The sequence below is a fragment of the Tursiops truncatus genome, chromosome 5 (assembly GCF_011762595.2).
Source record: "Tursiops truncatus isolate mTurTru1 chromosome 5, mTurTru1.mat.Y, whole genome shotgun sequence".
NCBI lineage: Eukaryota > Metazoa > Chordata > Mammalia > Artiodactyla > Delphinidae > Tursiops > Tursiops truncatus.
This window is the reverse complement of record NC_047038.1, coordinates 118,506,669-118,530,764: the sequence shown is the minus strand read 5'-3', so window position 1 is coordinate 118,530,764 and position 24,096 is coordinate 118,506,669. Positions and strand designations below refer to the sequence as shown.

Below are 24,096 nucleotides of genomic sequence, written 5' to 3'. Positions count from 1 at the left end.
ATTGAGTCCACAAAGGGGAAAATATAACTTAAATAGAAAATAATATGAAAAAGAATATATATATTCTGTTTACAGGTTATATATATATTCTTTGATTTCCACTGGAATCTTGAAAATAAAAATTTCTTTAATATTTTTATAGTGAGCCTGATGCGGAAGCTCATTTTCTTTTTTTTAATTGAAGTATAGTTGATTTACAATGTCGTGTTCGTTCCTGGTGTACAGAAAAGTAGTTTAAAGGGACATTCCAAACGTAGAGCAAATGGACGAATCATTTCAATTTTATTAAGAACAAAAGCATAAATCATTTGAATAATCACTTGGAGTTCATGGTAACGAAACGTGACCTATGTTAATGCAACCAAGCTCCGTCTCTTTCTCTGCGTGCTTTTGTACAAATAGAGCTCTCACTGGAGTTACTTAGCTTTCTCAGCAAACACCAACATGTTCCACTACTTCAGACCCCATGCCTCCTTCAGAGATTATAAGCAAACACTAGCAATTTCAGAGGAAAAAAAGCAGGCTTCTATGCTTTCTCAGTAATTCTCCCTTCTAAGTGTAGTGGAACTGATTTCAGAAAGACAAACATAAATTCCCTTACTCAGTTTCCTTTTTCTTTTTAAAGATGGAAAATAAATCACTTTAAAACTTCACTGTCTTATACTGTATTATAATCCTTGATGTAATTAAGAATATCTTTTGAACTGGTAAAAGATACCAGAAATGTTCAAAAGGAAGCAAAGCTCATGGTTTTTAAAAGAAATAGTTGCCTTCCTTTTTATTCAGGAGTTATTTATTGTAAAAATTTCATAATTACTGCTGTGAATCTTAAAAAAGTTCCATTTAAAAAGCTGTTTATTGTAAATGTTATATTGTTCCAGTTACACTTTTAATACTGTGTCATTGAAAAAATTATAGATGGCCCAAATATAATAGCTGAGATATGTAAGGTATTAGCTGTCAGTTTGTTATGTGTGAAAATGCAGATTTATTAAGATTAATACATATAATTGAAAATTACATTCCTTTTTGTCTTCAGATCCAAGAAGTTAGCAGAGATAATGAGGAAGAAAGTGACTACGAAGAGGATATTACCTCATTTTCTACATGTTCTCCTAGTAAGTGTTCCTATATGTTATGTACATAAACAACATTTGTATTAAGGTGTATGTGACTGATAAAGTAAAACTGAAGAGAGCATAGAAAAGCATGGAGAGCATGGAAACATATTTAATTAACTGAATGACTTTTAGTGTATCATCTGGTAGAGATATGACTACATTATCTTGCTCATTTAAGTATTTCTAATAAGTTCAGTGTTTAATAATCAAACCAGCAGTTTTTCCCACCCAAAGAGAATACACAAGTCAGGTTGATATAAACATTCTATTTGACAACTATATTTTTTCAGTTTTTTTTTTAAACAAAGTCACATTCTTTTCAGACCTTGGTTTTCTCAGCTAGGAAATGAGAAGTTTGTATTAGGACTCTCTATGCTCCCTGCTGGCTGTAATAGAATGTAATTCTCTATTCTAGAAAACTAATTGAGAGTCTTCCTCCATGTACATAACGCTACCTATCATGCCTGTTTCCACTGGTATACAGCAGCTTGCTCACCATCTTCACCAGCAAGTCTGATAGCCGTCTCCCACCCAACATTTCCAAATCTGAAAACCCTAATTCCCACCACTCCCAAATCTGCTCTACCCGCTGACTTCCCCATCTCAGTAAATGAAGACTCCTTCCTTGTTCAATTCAGTCCAGAAACTTCAGTCACCCTTTTTTACTTTCTGTCCTACCCTGTATCCAATCAGATAATACTGTGGACTGTACCTTCGCAAAACAGCCAGACTTTCCTCACCCTTTTGTTGTTACTTATCCTAATCCGTGCTGTCATCTGCTCTCCCCTGGATTATTGCAATAGCACAGTGGCTCTCAATGAAGCACTATTTTCTAACCCCAACAGAAGATATTTGTCAATGAATGGAGATTTTTTTTGTCATTATTTTGAGAATGGAATTTTGCTAGAAATACTGCTAAATATCCTGCAATGCACAGGACGTGCCCCATGAAACACAGGATTATTTTGTCAAAAATGCCAGTAGTATGCCGTTAAGAAACGCTGCAATAGCTTCCTCCCAATTTGCCCCTAATATTCTATGCTTCAAAAAGGAACTAATCACTCTTCTGCTCCAAATTCTCCAATACCTTCCCATGGTACTTGTAATCCTTATCATCACCTGTAAGGCCTTAGATAATCTTGATGGTCCCATCTCTGACCACTCTCGCGCTTGTTCACAGCCAAAGTGACACCTCACACATCAAGCAGGCTCTTGCCTCAGGTCACTTGCACTTTGAACAGTTCGCAGATGATGCTCCATTAAACGTTATTGACCACCAGTTTTTCAAATGATGGGCTGACCAGCAAAGCAAATAACATTAAACACAATGCCTTAACTAGCATACTTTGGCAAAATTGGTAAACTCTTCCAACACTATTGCAGAACACAAAATTATGCTAAATATTAATGTAATAAATTGATGCACTGTTTTAAAGTTATACATTTTATTATCTTTGTAATGACTTAATGATTTGTTATAATTTTTAATGATAATGAAAGTGATGATAAAGGCCATCACTGATAATGACTATATATTTATCATGCCACTTAATCCTCTGAAGTACTACCTATGATAAGAAGACATTATTTCAGTTATTGGTACAGCACAACCTCATTTCTACAGACAGTTTGGACCTGGAACTGTCTCATATACGAAACTCTGTGCGACTGGACTCACGCCTCTGACTCTTTCGTTGGAGTGAGGGTGAAGCATAGAACACCCTAAGTCAGCAGATTTCCATTGGTATCACCATTGCTATGAAGCTTGCTAAAACTCACTGACCAAGCACATCTGACTCTCCAGGGCTGTATTCCAGGTTTGGGCATATTTGATAAGGACCAAGGAGACTCTGTTGCTTGCTTAGGCAGTGTTTATGTAAAATATAAACACCGAATACATAAACATAAGAGTGGCTACAAGTAATTGCCTGTAGCATGAATGTAATTCTAAGCTGATGATCGATTTTCCCAGACTGAAATAGCGAATCCCCTTTGCAAGCATCAGCAATGATTTCTTTTCAGCCACTCCATCATTTACTCCATCAATACTTCTAGAGACTTCTGTGTTTCAGGCTGTGTTTGGGGTTACAGCCAGAAAGCTGAATGAGGTCTGGGCAGAGATCTGTGCAAGAATGAAAGTCCACCTGCTCTACCCAGGCTGGTAATTAAAGAATCTTGGTTTGCAGTTCTAATACTGGCAGCTAGACGTTTCTTCTTTCTCACATGAAAGAAAGAGAGAAATTAAAAATAAAATTCATGTAGAAATATGTAGTACTGTCATGGGCATGATTTTCCCACATGACTAAGTTTTCTCTCATTGCTGAAAAATGTCTACAGTGTAACTCTTCAATCAAAAAAAGATTCCTCTTTGTACTCTGCCATTTGTCTTCTTTAGCTATATTTTAGTTTAGCGACACTTTAAAACAACAATTTGCTTTTCTGTTGCACTCATGGCAGCAAGTCACATTTTCCCTCCAATACAGAGATTCCAAAGTTCATTTTAACTTTGTATGATTGCTTTATTTAGAGCAGAATTCCTATAAAGAAAATATAAAGAAAAAAGTTTTAAGATTTAAAGTTATTGCATTATAATATATTTTTTCTATTTTCTCCCTGAGTGGTTAGAGAGCATTTTACTGTGTACAGTATAAACACAAATAATGGAATCATGATTCTTAGAATGGAGGAAATGTGACTGAATCATTTACTTAAGTTTCAGGACAGAAAAGATTTTTTGGTGAGAGAACTGAGCCTTAAAAATATTTACTTACTATTGGTGATTTGGATGCCTTCCCCATCAAAAAATATTAACACTTTTCTCAAGTAATATTTTCAAAAATTAAGATGTCATCTGGTGATAAATGTTAAAATAATAACTAAATAAAAATCACAGATTCATTTCATTGCATTATTTACAGGCAAGTTAAGATTTTTGTTCCTTGCCTTTACCTTTTCCATCACTTACTTATTACTTATTAGGTTAGTTATATTGTTTTCTAATAAAAATATGGTAATGCAGTCATATATTGAATCTGGTTAAATAATAACTCTAGAGAATCAGAATATTTTTCTATACATGTAGTATCCGAATATTATATATCATTATGTGACACATTATGTGTGTCACAAACTGAGGTAGATATAATGGAGCTTTCTTTGGTAAATATTATAAAAGCCCAAGAATGACTGTTCACCAAAATTACACATTTGTCAGCTTTCCCCTTTATCAGATCCTAAAAGTTTAATTAACATTACCACCACTTCTGTACGAAGTTAGAAAATATGAAATGCCTCCAGATGGTGTGTTTACATGAAATCATACAATCTTCTTCATAAGCAGCCATACAGAGCCCAGTTTTCCATCATGAAAGCTGGCGGCCGTACAGGCAGAGGGCGGAAGGAGCAGAGGTGAATGAAACGGCAGAGGAAGAAAAAGAGCATGAATCAGGCACGGAGGCCAAGCACCGCCCACCAGAGGTTGACAGCGGGAGTGAGAACCAGTATGATGACTTGTACACGTTCATTCCTGGAGACGACCCAGAAAATAATTCCCGAGGGCTCCTCGTGAGCAGCAGACCACCTCTCCCTCCACCGCGACCTGTAACAGCTGCCTTCCCACTGGAAAAACCTCACTTCACATTACAAGGTAAGGTTAAGGTTAAAACAACAACTACAAAACTTTGACACACTTACATAGCATATAGTGGCGAAGCCATACAAAGATCAACTTTTAAAACCCAGAGATTTCCTCCTATTCTTTAGTAACTAGGGCCTCAGAAATCAGGTAAGAGATACCTCCCACTAACTCCCTTCCTCCCTTCCTTCCTTCCTTCTTTCCTCCTTTCCTCTCTCTCTCTCTGCCCCCCACCCTTCACTATTCCTCGCTCCCATTCTTCCTCTCTCCCTCTCTCTTTTTCTTTCTTTTTTCTTCCAGGAAAAAAGTCTCATTACAAAACTTTCTGTAAGTAAAGAAAACTTGGAAGGAGTCTGTAATTCTTCACATAAAACGAACCTCAAGCATCATGTGGAAAAGTAAGCAACAACTTAGCTTTTAAAAAATACTCTCAAAGGGCTTCCCTGATGGCGCAGTGGTTGAGAGTCCGCCTGCCGATGCAGGGGACACGGGTTCGTGCCCCGGTCCGGGAAGATCCCACATGCCGCGGAGCGGCTAGGCCCATGAGCCATGGCCGCTGAGCCTGCGCATCCGGAGCCTGTGCTCCGCAACGGGAGAGACCACAACAGTGAGAGGCCCGCGTACTGAAAGAAAAAAAAAAAAAAAACACCTCTCAGTTTTCTGACAAAAGAGGAAGGCTAATGTGTTACAGATTTGAAAATGACCTTGGACACTTCACTCAGTTGGTAGCTGCAGGGGAAGCAAGTGGTAAAGGGTCTATCACACGCTGCATTGAGACCAAAATCAAAAAAATCTGTCTTGCTAAAGTGGAAGAACAACCGTTAAATGGCTGTGACAGCATTCCTTCCCAGATGCAGGAACTAAGGTGTGTCATGGGGGGGTGGGGGTGGGGGTTGGGAGTGGAGGGCAGGAAACATCCAGAGGAGCTTCCATATGAGGCTTAGCTGCCTGGAATGTTCAACAGCCCGACAGACTTCCATGCTCACTCCTAGAGTCACCAGTTACCACCCACTTTATTGATCACTATTTCATGTTTACTTTCCAAATTCATAAAATGGTCTTACAAAGAAAATTTAATAAGAAGGATGAAAGAAATATCCATTATTAAAACCCCATTTGTCACTCTAGTTGTCAAGTCCTAAAAGGCTATATGAAGTCTATAAAGACTGTTTTAAAAGTGAATTTTGAAGCTATGAAATTTAGCATTTGTGTCCTTGAAGGCCTTATCTCTATAAAAGTTCAAGCTGATTAACGTGAAACTTTGCTAAGATTATGCACTATATTTAGAGATGGAAAGTACTGCTTAATGGAAAGTATGGGAAGCCTAATGGTACTTCTCTGATTCATTCACTCATTCAGCAAACATTTATTGATCACCTACTGTGCCAAGCTCTTACAGACTGTTGAGATAGATCAAGGAAGTAGGGTTATCAATACTGGGAGCAAGGGAGAGATGTAGCTTCGTAGTCCACTGACAACAAAATTCTAGTATATTTTTCTCACTTTTACAAATGTGGATAATTTTATCTAATTATTAAAAGTAATTATTAAGAAAGCAAAATTGTCTTATATCACGTTAAAGCTCTTAAAGGAGCTAATATTAAATCATATTTTTTCTAATGTCAGTTTCCACATATGGTATGTTGGTTAGGAGGTCTAAAATTACTCCACAGAGAGTAATTTTCACCAGATATCTAGGACCAGAAGTATAATGTTGGCTAATACATCTTCTGAAAAGTACCAAATATAAAAAGCAAAATAATACAAAAACCCCTTTTTATTTAAAAACTGTATTTTCAATTCAGCATTACTTTTAATATCATTTTTTTTCATAGAGCTAATATTGGAAGTAAATGGAAAGTAAAATACCAATCTTTTTTCTTAAAATTCTTTGATTAAGTTCTTTGAAAGTAAGACTGGAAGCTACCACTTATTTTTTGCCAGAGACTTTGTTTGGGTTCTTTGACTTTAGCTAGTGATACCTTCAGGAATTGTTCTTTAAGAGTACCTTCCATATGCCCTCAAGTAACCGAAAAAGAGGGGCCACCTCATCAATGCCCTAAGCACCAAATTCCTTATGATGGATTTATGGACATAGTCATTGGAGAAAACAATAATATAGAATATTATATAACACTTTTCAGTTTATAAAGAACATCCAGTCTCTTTTTATCTTCGCAACAAACTTTCAAGGCAACAATCATTGTAATGTTCTTTTGACTAAGACCCAAGACCCTAGGGCCCGTAATTAGAATGTGTCAAATAATTCCATGAGCAGGTTTCCTGGGATTTTGGGATTCTTATCTTTCTTACACATTCTTTCCCAATTATTTCAAAACTTGGAATTATAGGAATGATATATTTTAATCGTTATTCATTAATGTACAACCTGAGTTGAGAAAACTCAGGTCCAACTCCAACATGAAAAGTACAATCTTATACATTGGGAAATGAAAAGTGAAATGTATTATTTCTAGTGCAAGCCCAACTTTAGAAAGAGTTGGGGAAGGAGGTGGGTGGAGGAACAAAGAGAGTTAACAGCTCAGGAAATCAGTTCATAAAAGTAAGATAGTTGACACATTCCACTAAAAATGAAACACTGTGCAAGTGTTTCCCACACACTTAATCTAGTTTCACCTGGGATGCTGTCAGTGAAACAGAAATCATGAAGTCAGAATCTCAAAACCATATTATTCATAAGGGAAAAGGCAAGTCGTAGAGATTTTAAAGTTAGTGCCAGGCATGTTGGCGTTCATACTTCTTGGGTTAAACTAACTGAAACAAGCTAAGGCTCTGTTGAGAGATGATCTTGGACTCTCCTCTGGTCTCTCCTCATAAGCCTACCCAAAACAATTGCTGAATCTTCTTAGAATAATATCCTTTTATTCTGCTCTAACAGCTTGTCTTTCTCCCTATCTCCTAAGTTTTTCCACTAAAATATCCATTAAGTAAACTAAAGTTTTTGGTCAGATTCTCACCGAAGAGAAGGGAGACTAGTTCTCCTTTAGTTCACATGCATGAATCTCAGAACAACACAGAAAATTAATGATTTTTCAGTCAATAACTGAAATCCTTTCCATTTTTATTGTTCTCAATAATACTTTAAGCAAAACACTTGTCAAAAGGGCACATTTTAAAAAAATTTCTCATTGGTCCGGCAGAGAGGGCCATCCAAATTCTCTTCAACTTATTTATTGACACAGTATACAATATCTTTGTCTTCTAAATAAACTGCTGCTAGAATATTTTAATACATTCTTATAAAAATATGTAAAGATTTTATTGAATATAAAAAACATGAAAGACTGTTCTTTTCATATAAATTAATCTTCAAGCCATTGATTTTCCATGCCATCTTTTATGTCATGAACCCTACTTTCAGTGTCCCTTATCAAAGAGTGAGGTATAAGTTGGCTTATAGAAATCAAGAGAGCCAGAGTGAGACACAGCGTAAGAAACCAAACAATGGTGGTTTTGGCTATTCCCCTCTGTCATTTTCAGAGAAATTGAATTTTAGGCAAAATACCCAGTTTAATCCCTATAAAAGGTAATATGACTTCAAATTTAAAAAAAAAAATCGGAGAGCATTATGCTTGAAAAACACAAGCTTTCAAAACATTTGGAATTTGAGGCTTAGTTTTATAATTTGATTTCCTGATATTAAATCATTCATAAACTATGTGGAAAATATTTATATGCTTATTTATATATTTTCAAAGAAATCCAGGTCTTTAACAAACTTTTTCTGACAAATCAACAGTTACAAACTGCCGGAGGATATGTTAGTAAATTACATGGTTCACTTTTCTCTTTTTGGAATTTATAGGATAATATATAAATTGTTTGGGGGTGTGGTTCAAGCAGGTGACAGATGGACACCAATAATTCTTAAGGTATGAATAACCACCATCTAAATGTTTCATAAGCAGGGAAAACGTCGGAAGGCCAAATGGAAAGAAGTCAAAGTTGGTGTGATTCCAGTGCAAGACATGAAACAGGAGGTGAACCCAGAGGAGAAGAAGAACAGAAAGAAGATGAGGAAGACCAGGAAGAGAAGGAAGACCCGTACACTTTTGCTGAGATTGATGACAATGAATATGACACGATACTGGCCAAGAGGAGTACAAAGAAAAAACTTGGAAGCCGGTCATTCATTCTGAACAGACCTCCTGCTCCCACACCACGACCCACAAACATCCCTCCAAAAGAGGAAACTACGCCTTATATAGCGCAAGGTAATTTGTTTTGCTGCTGCTGTTACTGTTTGTGTGTGTGTTTTTTGGGGGGTGGCCTCTTTTTGGGTGGGATCTAAGCCCAAAAGATGAAAAGCATCTTTTCGAGTCATAGGTAAGCTGTATTGGACCATTTTTAAATTTAAAACCACGATGAATAACGAAAATAAGAACAATATGTAGGGCTCTGGTTTGTAATTGTTGATTAAGGAGGATAATTTTGACAAACCATCCAAAGAGCATGAAACCATAATATGTGTGGGGAAATACTGTTTGATGCTTCTTCCATAATTCTGTGAGAGGGAAGCTCAACACCTGTGAATAATGTGCAACACACGAAGAGAAGGTAGGTACGTTACTTTTTGCCCCTCATTCCATTTAAGATAACTTTAAAAACCTGAACAGTTTTGAGTACTAGAATCTTAGATATGCAACCCCAGTTCCTCTGATAATTGCACTTCACCCCAATGATTAAGAGTCACTTCATCTATGATAGAATTTCTACTTCATTTTAGACTTCAATTCTCCTTTCTCATCTCAGTTAAATCTAAATAAAAAATAGCAAATCCCTAGAGCTTTTTTATATCTGTAACCCCAGCAGGATATACTGACTTTGCTGTTCTTTCCTAACACTCCTGTATTCTCTGGTTTGGTGCACTCCATGAGTCCCTAGTGTCTAAGACATGAATTTTATTCATCAGTATCGCAGGCACATGCACTGAGTGTCTTTGGGGGTTAAGGTACCATCCTAGGGACTGAGGATGTGGAATAAAACAATGTCTGCATCCTTGAGGAGTTCTAGGCAACAGCTATGCAAATAAATATACAGTACAATTTGACCCTTTATTAGAGATTTTTGAACAAAATGTTTGGAATCAAGCAAATTTTGGGGTGACAACTAAAGCCGAGAGGCAATATATTATACATTCAAATAGCCTAAACCGGGTACCCAGAGTATTTAAATATATACCACAAATCCACTCAAAAAGAACACAGTTACTCATCTGTGCTTAACATGTTCAAAAGAAACCATTCTATTGTTTAAGTGGTATGTGTTGAGAGGTTTGTATAAGAAAATTTAGCAAGTTTTTTACCAATGTACTAGATACCTACTTAACAGGGATCTGCTGCTGATAATGTTCAAGACAGTATTATAAAAAAGGAAACAATAACAAATTAATAAAGGTTTCAGCTAAAATAAAATGTCAGCTGGAACAATTGTCTAGATTATTAAGGGAGGGAATAAGCTGTAATTAGAACTTCTCAGATTGTCTACCATAGTGGCTCTAGGATATTACAGTCAGGCCTTCATATCCATGGATTCCACAGCTGAGGATTCAACCAACTGCACATAGAAAATGTTCAATAAAAGAAAATTCCGGAAAGTACCACAAAACAAATCTGCCTCCAGAGCAACTGCTTACATAACATTTATATTGTATTTACAACTATTTTTATAGCATTTACATTGCATTGAGTATTATAGGTAATCTAGAGTGACTTAAAGTATACGAGAGGATGTGCAGAGGTTATCGGCAAATACTGTACCATTTTAGAAAAGAGACTTGAGCATCTGCAGATTTTGGTATGGGGGAGGGAGGTCCTGGAACCATTTCCTTGTGGATGCCAAGGGACAACTGTACTAGCTCTGTGACAAGGTTACTAAATCCCAATAAATAATTTTGAAGAGGGAAGTTAGATATATAACTCAATAACAGAATTTAGTTATATTCTGGAAATTTTTGAAGAGGTACATCATCTTCTGTATCTCAATCTCTAGGGAGTTCTCAGGACCACAATAGAGACTCCCATGTTGCGTTTCTCTGCTTTTTGCTCTTTATCTTGTCATCCTTCTATCAACTGTCCTATTCTTATTTTCCATGAGTGCATTCTTGTTTTCCATTTGTTCTTGTTCTATATCATTCTTTTCTCTTTCTTTAGTGGTGGTGCAGGCAATGAAGTTCAATATCTTTGTCATGGCTTTTGTTTCATTTTGCTTTGAGTTTTTAAATTTCTGTGATTTTAATTTTTCTTTAGTTCTCATATTGTATTATCTTTGCTTGTTGTTTGTTTCGTCTGGAATGCTTGATACCCCCATAAAATATCTGACTATTCTTAGCGATGCTTTCATGTTTAAGAATGAAGCACCAAAAATCTGAATGAAAACTCTACTTGCTAACTTGTGGACTGCACTGTAGGGTAATGAGGTAACCAGCTTTTTCATTGAATTACCCCAAAGTGTTAGTTTAGATAGATCTATTCTCTACGTTTTTCAATATTTCTAGAATAAATTCCAACTTACTCTAACCTACATTTATATACCTGGTTGCCAGCACACTGATATCAGAGTGTGGGAAAAAGACTGGGAACTTTCACCACTCAGAGTGCACTGTTTAACTTGTTCTCCCTGTGTTCAGTCCAGTGTATAACTCCTTCCACCCACTGTGCCTTGTGTGCCATGGTCAGAACTACTTCTATTCAATTTCTCCAAGAACAAACTGTCCATCATAGGTGATTGCCTCGTTTCATTAGAGAAGGAATTAGGGACAAGGACTGCTTTAGGCTGTCAACCAAGCCCCATATTAAATAAGAGAATTGAGATGGTTTTCCTCCTCATTCATATATTTATTAATTACATAAAGATTTATTGAGTACCAAATGATAAAGTTTTTCTGTGGATTAATTATGTAAATCCCCTACATAACAGTGGTACAATTTGTCATTTATACACACACACACACACACACACACACACACACACACACAGAATTTAAAGAATCTTAGAAATCTTGAGTTTCTAAGAACTTTTAAAGGCTATTTATCTCATCCCAAGCGCAACACCCTTCAACATTTACAAGAAATCTTTCATTCAATTACAGTCTAATTTGTTCTCACAACATTTGTGTTATATGCAGACAGGAATCCGTGTTACATTCTGTGATTGTGTTTTTGTTTTTGTTTTGCACCTAAGTATATAAAAGCACGTATGGTTATTTTCTCCATATTTCAGATTAGTAGCAAAAACTGAACTGTAAATGAGGTCATCAAAGTCCCTTTCCATTATTTCTTCCTTTTCTCTTTCACTGGCATATACTTGCTTGCTTCTTCCTTTTATGCTATTGATTGTTGATCATTCTGTGCTCACATTAGGAAAACATTACCTCATCAGCCAATTCTTTTGTGATGTTCTTTGCATTTCACAGGGTAAATGTCTTTCATCACGGCTTCCTTTTTTCTTTCCTAGCTTAGGCAAATCTATTAAATAGAATATACACCATTTCCCAGAAAGCCATGCATTCAATTAGAAGAACATTAATTTACCCTAATTCTTGCCAGAGCACAGAAGTTGTAGCAGAATGCTGGCACATCCAGGGTGTGTTACGGTAGCCAGAAGAGAAGGATGTGGAGTAGGGGATGGAAAAAGAATGCAGGATGCATAATCCCAATTTACTATTTCAGAAACTCAAGAAAGTTATAGCAAAGTGACTAGGCAAATAAACCAGAGAGATACAGGAAAATCATGTTGGCTTTTGTGAGATAATGGGATATAGATAGATAGATATACACACATATATATATGTATTACATATATATATATATTCCAAACATATATATGTAATTATATATATATGTAATTATATATATATATGTAATTATATATATATATAGATTTCTACCCTCAGTTCCTGACACAGAGCTCCTGAAACCCTTGTAATTTCCTGGGTGGTAGGAGTGTTTTTGTTCTAATGAGGTGGCTCTGAGTGGACTCCTGCATGGCTCCTGGAGGGGGGTTAGTATGGGAAAGTCCAAGCAGTGATTAGAAGCTTGGAATTTTCAGCCCTAACCCTATTCTCTAGAGAAGGGCGAAGGGCTAAAAATGGAGTTAATGATCAATCATGCCTATGTGAGGAAACCTCAATAAAACCCTGATATTAGGGGTTTCCAGGAGCTTCCAGGTTGGCAAACAGGTCCACATAGGAAGGGTGACACACCCAAGCTCCATGGGTACAGACTTACCTGTACTGGGGACTCCCAGACCTTGCCCTATACATCTCTTTATTTGGCCTTTCATCTGTATCCTTTATCATATTCTTTAAAATAAGTGTTTCCCTGAGTCCTATGAGCTGCTCTAGCAAATTAATCAAACCTGAGGAGGGGGCTGTGAGAATCTCCAATTTGTAACCAAATCAGACAGAAATTGTGGGTAACCTGGGAATCTACCACTTGGGATTGGCATCTGAAATAGAGAGGAAGCAGTCTTGTGGGACTGAGCTCTTAGTCTGTGGGATCTGACACTACCTCTGAGTAGATATTCTCAGAATTGAATGAAATTGAATTCAATTGTAGGATATCCAAATAGTGTTGAAGGGCTGCTTGGTGGGGGAAAATCCGCACACGTTTGATGACCAGAAGTGTCTGAAATGAAGTGTGACAGTAGAGGAGACACATGGGAAAGAAAGGCCCAGGAGGAAAAGTGGGTTTTCCCAACGCTGCTATACAAGGAGGATTCAGATTCACTGATATTACCTAAGTAAATAACTTCATATATCTGAGATGCAAATTCCTCATTGTAAGTTGGGAATAGAAATAACATCTACTGTAAGTTGGGAATAGAAATAACATCTTCTTTAAGGATTGTTGTAATCTTTAAGTGAGATAAAATTAACAAGTACTCAGCACAATACTTGGTATGTGATATACACTCAATAGATAATAATAAAAGCAATTCTACTTTGTCTTTCCTCAGTTTCTGGGCAGACGGTGACTTTGATTAACTTTAAATTCTAGAAGAAGTGTGTGCTTCCTGGATTCTGGAGAGTTAGAAGTTAAGGAAACTATTACAGATGGAATTGGGGTCAGGATATCCTTTCCTCTAAAGGAACAAGTTGGCTTAGTCTACTCCTTATGATAATAATTATTAGGCAACTTTCACGATAATTTCTAATTCATGAAATAATCCTGCATAGTTGGCATTAATAGGCTTATTTTAGAGATACGGAGGGAATTCCCTGGTGGTCCAGTGGTTCGGACTCTGTGCTTTCACTGCCGAGGGTCCTGGTTGGGGAACAAAGATCCCACAAGCTGCACGGCGTGGCTGGGAAAAAAAAGAGGTACTTTTCCTAAAAAGCAAGGTATACAATAAATAAATAAATAAATAAATTTAAAATAGAGATACGGAAACTGATGTTCAGTGAGTTTCAGCGTCTTGCCCATGATGATAAAACTAGGAAGGGGAAGATGTGTGATTTAGACCCGACCCAGCTCAATCTGGCTACCACGTTTGTACACATGGTAGGACCAATTTTCTTTCTTGATGTATTTATTTCTGGGTCATTAGTTAATATTTATTTCTTCCTTCTGACCCATAAGATCCATGAAAGAAGAGACCAGTCATTTGTTTTTGCCTTTCAAAACCTCATCTGTTTTTGTATCCTTGGTGCCAAGCTCAGTGCTGAATTCATAGCAGAAACCATGAATATTTGATGAATATTAATTGAATGAGTACAAGGACGAATAAATGATAAAAGTAACAAGAACTACATCAATGTGGGTAGGAGACTTCACTAACACTACAGAGGTTGGTCAGAAGAATATATCAACTTAGTAATTCCTAAATTTCCCCTTTTTTAAATTTTAATTTATGTATTTATTTATTATTTTTGGCTGTGTTGGCTCTTCGTTTCTGTGTGAGGGCTTTCTCTAGTTGCGGCGAGTGGGGGCTACTCTTCATCGCGGCGCGCAGGCCTCTCACTGTCGTGGCCTCTCTTGTTGCAGAGCACAGACTCCAGACGCGCAGGCTCAGTAGTTGTGGCTCACGGGTCTAGTTGCTCCGTGGCATGTGGGATCTTCCCAGACCAGGGCTCGAACCCGTGTCCCCTGCGTTGGCAGGCAGATTCTCAACCACTGCGCCACCAGGGAAGCCCTCCCCTCTTTTAAACCATCTAAGTACTCCTAATGAAGAGGGAATCCTGTACCTAAGGGGACAAAGTTCTAGGATATTCACTTATAGCTAAGCATTCTAACTGCTTTCACACAGCATAATGTATCAGAGAGAATCTCTATTTCCACCATCACCACCATCTCCTATCCCCAGAAATGTAACTTATTAATACAAAATTGAACCCATGGTTCATTTTATTAAGAGATATGTTTCTGGATTTTTTTATTCCATTCTTGTTATACTAAACCTAATTTTATGTTAATAACAGTGAAAAGGATAACTCATTTTTCTTAAATGAAAAGTTTTTGAAGTCTGCCTGCTTTTAAGAATCATATTCTCTCCATCTTTTTCTCCCTATAATACTGGAAAGGATCAGGTTCATTAAGCTTCAAGAATATAGAGGAATTAACATGGATTCACAGTCCTTCTTAGTGACAAAATTCTTGATTTAAGACAAATCAAAGAAAGAAATGAGCACTTTTCATAATAAAGATAGATGGGTAGTAAAATTATATCCATATATCATTGCAAAGAGATGACTGCCTATTTGGGAAAATTTTTCAACATCAAAGGGCAATTTCCCATTTTCCCCTCACACAATTAATAAAACCAAGATCCTTCTTCAGAGTCCATGTTGCTGATTTGGGGTAGAATATAATTTCCCTTTCAATTTTCAATTGCTACTGAGTTGCCCTTGGCATTTTACAGTGCAACAAAGTTGTATACGACCTTTTTGAGAGCTACTCAGCTACTGGGACCCCAAAATGTCAAGTACAACTCAGTTGCTCTCAGAAATTTTCCACTTGCAATTCACTTGTACTTGAAATTGATCACATACAATGCAATGGAAATGCAAACAGAAAAAGAAATCTTGTAGAATCTCTTAGGAAAATTAATCCATATCATCATAAATGTGGCAGAATGGATTGGCCTCTGTCCTCATTAGTGAAGAAATATTGTCAAATGGATTAAAGTAAGCCTTAGATCAAGTGCCCTAGGTTCTACTCTCTGGCCTGGTGACCTTGTCCAAACCATGAGCTTTAGGACTTTGTATATATATCACAGGTGGTCTCAGGATAGAGGACATGTTTATCATCTGTTTGTAAACCCAGTGTCCCTGCTTTCCCCGTGATCCTCTGCCTCCCTCCTTTTCCTGGTAGAGTACTGGCACAGCTCTGACAAGGAGCAGTTGTTCAGACGTGTGCTCACATTGGGAATTCTGGTCTTTTTCCCCTTAACATACGATGCTCCTAGAGTCTCTGTTAAATTTGTCTTTTAGTAGAAGCCCAATTGGCCTAGAGTAGGAGGTCTTAACGGGTGGTGATTTGCCTCCCAGGAGACATTTGGAGACATTTGGCAGTGTTAAGAGACATTTTGATTGTCATGGCTAAGACAGTACTACTGGCATCTATGCTAGGCCACAAAACATGTCTCAACAAATTTAAGAGGATAGAAATTATATCAAACATTTTTTCCAACCACAACGGTATGAAACTAGAAATCAGTTACAGGGGAGAAATGGGAAAAACACAAACATGTGGAGACTAAGCAACGTGCTACTAAAAAGAAAAATGGGTCAGTGAAGAAATCAAAGAGGAAGTCAGAAAATAAAATGAAATGGAAATAAAAACACAACTTTCCAAAATCTATGGGACACAGCAAAAGCAATTCTGAGAGGGAAGTTTATAGCAAAACAGGTCCACCTCAAGAAACAAGAAAATCTCAAATAAGCAGCCCTGTCCTTTTGAAATTTTCAATCTGCATTTTTGTAGTTTGAGTCTTACTGGCAGAACTAGTATTTAATATTTGTTCAAAGTGAACATGACCAGATCCTACTGGTTACTTCTTAGGACAGTAATATTTCCTGATATAAGAGGAAAGAAAGAGGCCAGAGAAATTACTCTTGGTAATCACTAAGCATGAACCAAAAGGTGAACTCATCGCAGCTTCTAGAGTATTACAGTGACTTCCTAACAACCCAAACCACTTCTCTTGGAAACAAAAGGAAATTTTGTTTTCCTTTTGTTACTGGGATGTTACTGGAGGAATGTCTACGCTAATATCATTTTTTATTGAATACAAGTGTTCAAGAAGTAAAATCAAGCAGTGAGCACACATGAAATCATATGGGAGGAAACGAGCCCCTAGTCCAGGGCTCTGCAAGCAGTAGGTGTTCAATACATGTTGCCTGCCTGGTAGCAAAATGAAGAAAGACCTGCCTACGCAGTGGTGGAGTAGAGACTTTGCTAATAAACTCATTACAATGCCCTCAAGCTCTAATTACACGGAATTCCATAAATCGATTGCTCTCTTTCTCTCAGTGTCCCAACTTCCTGGATAAGAAACATTTCAAGAATAGAAATATTCTTATTTGCATCAAAAAGGATAAATATGCAGATAAAAAGTTTGTATTCTATTCTAATGAAAATTCAGTTCCTTAGAAGTAGAAAAAGTAATTTATGGTGAGATTTCCTGTTTTGGGAGAGGATTTTTATGGGAACATGTCTATCAGACTTAAAGTTTCCATTACAAACTGGAAAGAAAATTAATGTTTTCTCCTTAGGAAACCAAAGCATTCATTGATATTTCCACCGAATTAGAATTTCTATGCTATTTTCCTTCACTCAGATATGTACTTTCCAACTTCCCATCGCCACCAATCTCCCGAGTACACTGTAACCACATCCATGACCTCATGTGTGCTGGCTGATCATTTGTAGATTCTCCCCTCCCACTCCCCCAAAAGAAGCTGCAACTCCTGACTCTATGTCTGCAGTCAGTAAACTACTTTCAGGTGAAAGACCTTCCTGTTATGTGTCTGATGTGACTATTTCTGTTTGTGGCCATGACACCCCTAGCGTGCCTATTCAAATGTGGTGACCTGCGTTTGATAAATTTGTTGAAATTGGCAACGCATAACTCTTGCTAACAGAATGAGATGGTGCTTTTAAGCTGACTGGAGTGCTCAGTCTATCTTGATCCATTTGCAAAGAGGCTACATCTCTTCTCTGAGCTTGGATTTGATTAGTCAGTATGACTACTCATCGGGTTAGAACATTCTGTTCCCTGCCTTCACTGGCTAGACAAAGGGGTTGTTTGCACTGCTTTCCTTTACCTCACTCTGCCTTTTTGTAATTACCATTCACAGGGTGCAAACTGGGGGAACAAGGTAGGAAGAGGAAGGCTACAGAGGTTGCATTATGACCCTTGCCCTTCTGATTGTTTTTTATCTCTGTCCTCTCTCGTGAGTAGGCCTTAATGACACATTTGACTTTTGCTTAAAATGATACACCAAAATGGAGGACAGTATGGAAACGGACCGCATTTTATTTACCTTTGCATCCTTAGGACCTAGCGCAGCACTTCGCTACATAGTTAGCTATCTAATGAAAGTTTGCTGGGTGTTTAATAAACATACTGCTGCTACCTGTACTGAGGACCTGAAGCACAATACAGATTTGTATATTTCATTTTATGTCAAATCCCTAGTTTCAAGAATTATCATCAGTGATAGGTATGCAGCTCTAAGCAGCATTTCACTTCACACTTCTAATGGGCATGGAACATCAAGGGGTTTGTGGTTTATAATTCATATCTTTATGAACACATTTGGCTACGCATTACACAGACTTTCCATTAGCTTAGCCACTTACAAAATAATTCCAAATAAGCTTTATCAGATTTTCAAAGAAGGGCAGCCCTGGAACAATCTGTTTGCTTGAAACAGGCCACTAATGAGGTTGACGTGAAGAACGTTCTTGCAGAAGCAACCTGGAAAGACAAATAGTGCAAGTGAATTCGTTATATTTCACCTTCTCCTCCTCTGCTCTTCTGATAGTTCTGCTTTGCTTAACATTTTGAATATTTAATACTATGATAATTTTTTCCATTCAGTGTCATTTCTATTCTAGAGAAAATTTTATAGAAGTCATTCCACCAAATATTTAAAATAAATGGTGGTGATATTTGGGGCATTTGCATTGTTTGAGATTATTTTGAACCTCAAAAATTGTTTTTCTTTCTTTATGGACTTCTTTAATGTTTAAAGGTAGTGACAGCTACTAATAATGCATTCATTAGTCTTTCTCATCAAATTCCAATTTTAGGTAGGAAGAGAAAAATAAGGTTTCACTAGGGCAGAGTCATCAAAATTGACGTTATTTCATAATTGCCTTCATAGCATCATTTGAACGTTGACGCAATAAAATGCGGTCAAAAATAATATTCTCCGGGAATTCAAACACATAGGGACAGGACTGTCTCCATATATTATGAAAAACTAACTTTGGTCTGTGATTTAACTTGCTAGTGTTCCTGTTAGTCTTAGCCCCCAGTAAAAAGAATCTCCCCCTCAGAGATAGCATTCTATTTAAATTCATGTTCATTTGAGAATTTATCCAGGAACCATTTGGCCTGGAATGACTTGGGGAAAAAGAATTGGTAGCGTTTTGGAATATCAGAACTGAGTAAGTCACTAGAGACCATCTCACCTAAGCCTTAACTTTATTGGCAAAGGAAATAAAGGCCCAGAAGGAGAAAGCCATTTTCCCATGCCATGCATGTTGATAATATTAAGACAAAACTATACCCCTTCCACTGTGCCAAGCAGATTAGCATTCTAGTATATAGATTGTTTTTCAGTTGCTATGTGTTTAGAACAGAATCTCATCTTACGAAAAATCCTGTTGTATAAAAATACATACCTTCCATATATAAATCTGAATGTCCCATACCCAGTGCTTGGTTCTCCCTATATCATGGATTTTATAGTTACCTCTCATAAACGTTGTGTGGGTGATGGTAAACAAAGTGTATAAAGCTTTCTAGAGCAAAGATTTCGCCGGTAGAAGCAATTTAAATGTTTCAGCGAATATTCACTGTAAAAAGAAAGATTAACAAAGTCTGGAATTTTATATCTATGTATTCTTTTTCTAAGGCTAATAGAGCATGTGTCCTTGGTATGCATGTTGGCATCGGTGATCATTTGGATGGGCTAGCTCTTTCTTCAAGAAACAAGTTAATATAGGTGTCTTCCCAAGATTAATTTATATTCAAAAACACCTCCCAACTTTCATAACAATGAGAAACAGTGTGTTTGGCAATATGCTAATTGCTAATTGAGTTCTTGTAAGGAAATGAGGCTTGTCTATAGGTGAAAGGAGGATAACGGTTGTAGTGGGTGGAGCTGGAGGTGAGTTAGGAGGGAATTTCAAGGGAGGTTATTGTGGTAGAGAGGATTTTTGTACTATGGGGCATGACCTAGTGCCCATCCTGCTCTTAATGAGTTCTGTTATCAGCACTTTCATCATCATTCTACTCAGAGCACCCCTACTCTTCCACCGCAATTCTCCACCCCGTCCCAGGCTGTTCTAGCTACAAACGCTGCTGAAATGTCAACAATAAATAAATATGCTGCTGTCACTTCTTAATCTAGAAACTGAGCATGTTTACCTAACATTTACTGTATTTCACGAAGTCTGGACATTTGTTGTCAACAAATGTATTTCAATAAAATATAAGGTGTAAACTGATTTTTAACAAATGAATGCCAAAAAGCTGGAAAAAAATTCTAGTACTCCATAGCTTCAAAATTTATCAGAGTTCTTAAAACTTATCAATTAATATACTTTTTATTGGAAGAATTTATTTTCTGAATTTATCTTTGGATTCAGATTATTTCCCATATTAATGATGCCAGATTACAGCTTTTTTGTCTGAGACAGTCTCAGTTACTATCTTAACAATACTGGCGAAAAAGCACAGAGCGTCTGCATGTTATTAAAATTTCAAAAGTGTTTTATTCTTTCAAGACTTTACGAACCGGCCAATGAAAAAAAGTCAAGCACCACTTATAAAAATGCTTTTATTATCCTAAAATACATTCACATACCATATATCCATCAATATATTTTATTTGAGAAAAAATGTAAGCCACAAACCCAGAACTTGCCAGTAAGTTATATTTAGCATGTTTTCCAAATACTAACTTGAAGCAGAAAATTGATTTTCAACCAAAAATATTATTTCATGTGTATAATTTCTCTTAAACACGTCATACTTTGAAAGTATATTCACTTCTCCTGTTTGAAGGACAGAGCAGAGTACCCTTCTTCTTGACAACAGCTGGCAAAGTATATGTGCTTAATAAATAATTATTGATTTGATATGGCTTAGGGAACTTTCTTAAATTTGAAGAAAATGCTATCTGGATTCATCACAGATATGACCTTGATATTAGACTGGTTTAAAGAATACTGAGACCAATGGCAAAGATCCAAAATGGTAGCTCCACTGTCATTGCAAAATTACGTAGCCCTTTTATATGTTAGTTATTTTATATGTTTGTTAGTTATTTCCACCTCTCTCATCTATAAACATAGGACATCGGACTAAATCTCCAAGGCCTCTTTCAGTTCCCAAACCCTATAGTTTAGACTACCCATAAAAAATACATGGAAGTCTGGGATATTCAGTTTCTAAAGTCAAGCTCTAAAGGCTATAGACTTCCTCGTTAACAAATACCAGAAGGTATACGGAACTTTGTGGGTGCTCAATAAATATTAAACAATCAATTTTATCTTTCATCTGCTGAATGGGGTAATGCTGACGTCTCACAGAATTCCATGTAAGAAATAATAAATGAGAACAAAGTACTTTTCAGATAATGGAGTAATTCGAATAAGCTGCTTTAATAGGTCTGAGGTCTAGCTAGATGATGCAAGAATAAAGTATCTTTTTTATTATTACATCTGGGAATCCAGCAGTGTTTTCATCTGTTTAAGAAGCAACAGTCTTTATCCTTGCTTATCACCAAAAAGTCAGCATGAGTAATTTCTGTGCAAATGGAATTTTTCATGTGATTTTAGCATTTATCACTTTTAACAAAATGCAGCTTTTATCTTTACCTGGTATCAAAATGGAATCATATCTTGATTTAAACAGTTTAATGAGGCGTTCCATCAGCATTATACTACTCTGTGCAAAGAAAATGCTTTTTGAAAATGACTGATAAGCTGCACAAATGAGAAAATTGTAAATTTAATAATCCTCCTACTCAAAAAATAATACAATTCAGGAATTGTTACTAAGGAAAATGAAGTACTGCATTCTAATTTCCTACAGTCTTCCACAGTGTGTTCTTTTTTATGTTTATGTTCAATAAATAATCTGTGTTCTATTTTTTACAGTGTTTCAACAAAAGACTGCCAGAAGACAATCAAATGGTGACAAGTTCCATGGCCCTAAGAAACAAGGTACTAACATGAACTTCAGTTTTTTTTAATAATCTCTAAGTAAGAGTTAAAGAAATCTTATGAATACTGAACAAAGTCTCCTGCTATAGAAGTAAATAATTGTGTACTTGGCTAATTTTACTGTTAAGTCAGTCAGTGTCTTACCCAAATATAATTTTTCCATAGTAAGATTAATGCAAGAAAATTATTTTAATTAACAAAGCCAAATTAACAAAGGCAAGAATTTAACAAAGGCCTTACTAGGATATTTGTGGTGATGTTGATAATGTTGTTTGTTATCAGAGCTCCAGGAGGGTCAAGTAAGACAAATTCTCTAACATCCCTCAGAGACCTTTAGAGAGAAGCCTCTGGAACCTAACTTGGTAGGAGGGTCAGATGATTGATGCCCCCGTGAAGGGGACCAGCATGGGTTTTCTGTGCTCTGCATTGAACTCCAGTCAGAGACTGTCTCACTATTCTCTTGCCTTAGGTAATGGACCTACCATTTATTGGAATAATTATTTGTCATGCAGAAAAGAGCTGAACACTGTAGCTCAGAGGCATCTCACACAGGAGGAATATTTTCCTCTTGCTTCATAAGGAGGCAGCTGCCTCCAGTCTTTCCTGACACACTTGGTTCCTCTTGAAAAGAGGTACTCTGGCAGGTTATTTATTATGATGTTTTTCTGATAATAAATCTTTGGTTAAAGTTCAAAAATGAAAAACATAAAAGGTGGCAGAGGTGGAGGCAACACTGGATGACTCTGATCATCAATGAGCATGTACAGATGCTTTTAACCTCAACCCACTTTTGAAATAACATCACTCCAAAATAATATTACCTTGAAATGTTACTCATACATCATTGAGAGAGACATTAAAATAAAACTGGGAAGTTATTTCACCGGCAGCCACTTCCATAGCCTCTTTGTGTGCCATTGTGAAAATAGCAAAGTGCTGATTGCACCAACTTCTGACACCCACTGACCTATTAAATACAGAACCTCATGGACTTGCTCCTGGGATGCTGTGGCTCATCCTTCAAACACAGGTGTGTCCTTAAATGAATGATCATCACCCATCACTTCAAGTGGCATTTCTCACGGCAGTGAGCTTGTACTTAGATCATTCTTCCAATTAAGTATGTGGTGTTTGAATGCAGCACATGATGGACCTGAACTTCCAGTCTCCTACAAATCACTTGGATAGACTACTTATAAATTTGTATGCAAAAACCTATCCTTATTGGACAATTTTTCATTTCCAGTGATTTCTTAGTTTGAAGGGAAAGATATATCTTTTTAAGTCTACTATTAGCCTCCCACTGTGCCTTCAGCTCTCTCAAGAAATAAATGCAGAACTCCATGTGAGATCATTGTACAATTAGGATCAAACAGTTATTGAAGAATTAAAGTAGAGAAGATTATTCCTATCTGGACTCTTCCACATACCTCACAGAGCTTGGAAAAGAATAAAGAGAGGGGATGCTTTGAGCTCTTTGGGAGAAAGTTTCCCTAAAGCATTTTTAACAAATTATTCAATTATTATATTTTAATTAAATTACGTTAGAATTAGGAGGATGATGTGAAAAAGGCCACAGGAGATGAAAGAAGGGGACAAGTAGCAAGCATAATGAAGGGATCCTCAGAATGCCAGATCTGTCATCCTCTGGTTATCCCACAGAGAGCAATATAAGAAAAGGCTGCTAATGTTTTTGAAGCCTAGAAGAAACCTATTAATATTCTACCATATGTATAGAAAAAATTGTCCCTTCTGTACTCAGAATAAAAGGGGAGGAGAGAATGGTGAAAGGAAACAAGAACCTAAATTATAAAATATTTTACTGGATTAACATCTGTCCATATCTTGTTACTTAATTTGCTTCTTCAAGATCAATGATGACCAGATTTTTTTAATTCTTGGGGGGGGTTAAGTT

The 24,096-nt window shown here is 36.7% G+C and overlaps 1 protein-coding gene across 6 annotated transcripts in view; it reads left to right on the top strand.

The window, feature by feature from the left end:
* BANK1 (B cell scaffold protein with ankyrin repeats 1) overlaps positions 1-24,096 on the top strand; it is a 444,955-nt gene that overhangs the window by 386,138 nt on the left and 34,721 nt on the right. For 3 of the 6 annotated variants that reach the window (XM_033857365.2, XM_019926480.3, XM_019926475.3), the window contains 4 exons: positions 1,040-1,118; positions 4,459-4,767; positions 8,682-8,990; positions 22,116-22,181. In XM_033857365.2, coding sequence (XP_033713256.1) covers positions 1,040-1,118; positions 4,459-4,767; positions 8,682-8,990; positions 22,116-22,181 — 763 coding nt within the window. The remainder of the gene's footprint in view (positions 1-1,039; positions 1,119-4,458; positions 4,768-8,681; positions 8,991-22,115; positions 22,182-24,096) is intronic. The other 3 variants (XM_019926477.3, XM_019926479.3, XM_019926476.3) reach the window with 3 other exon arrangements.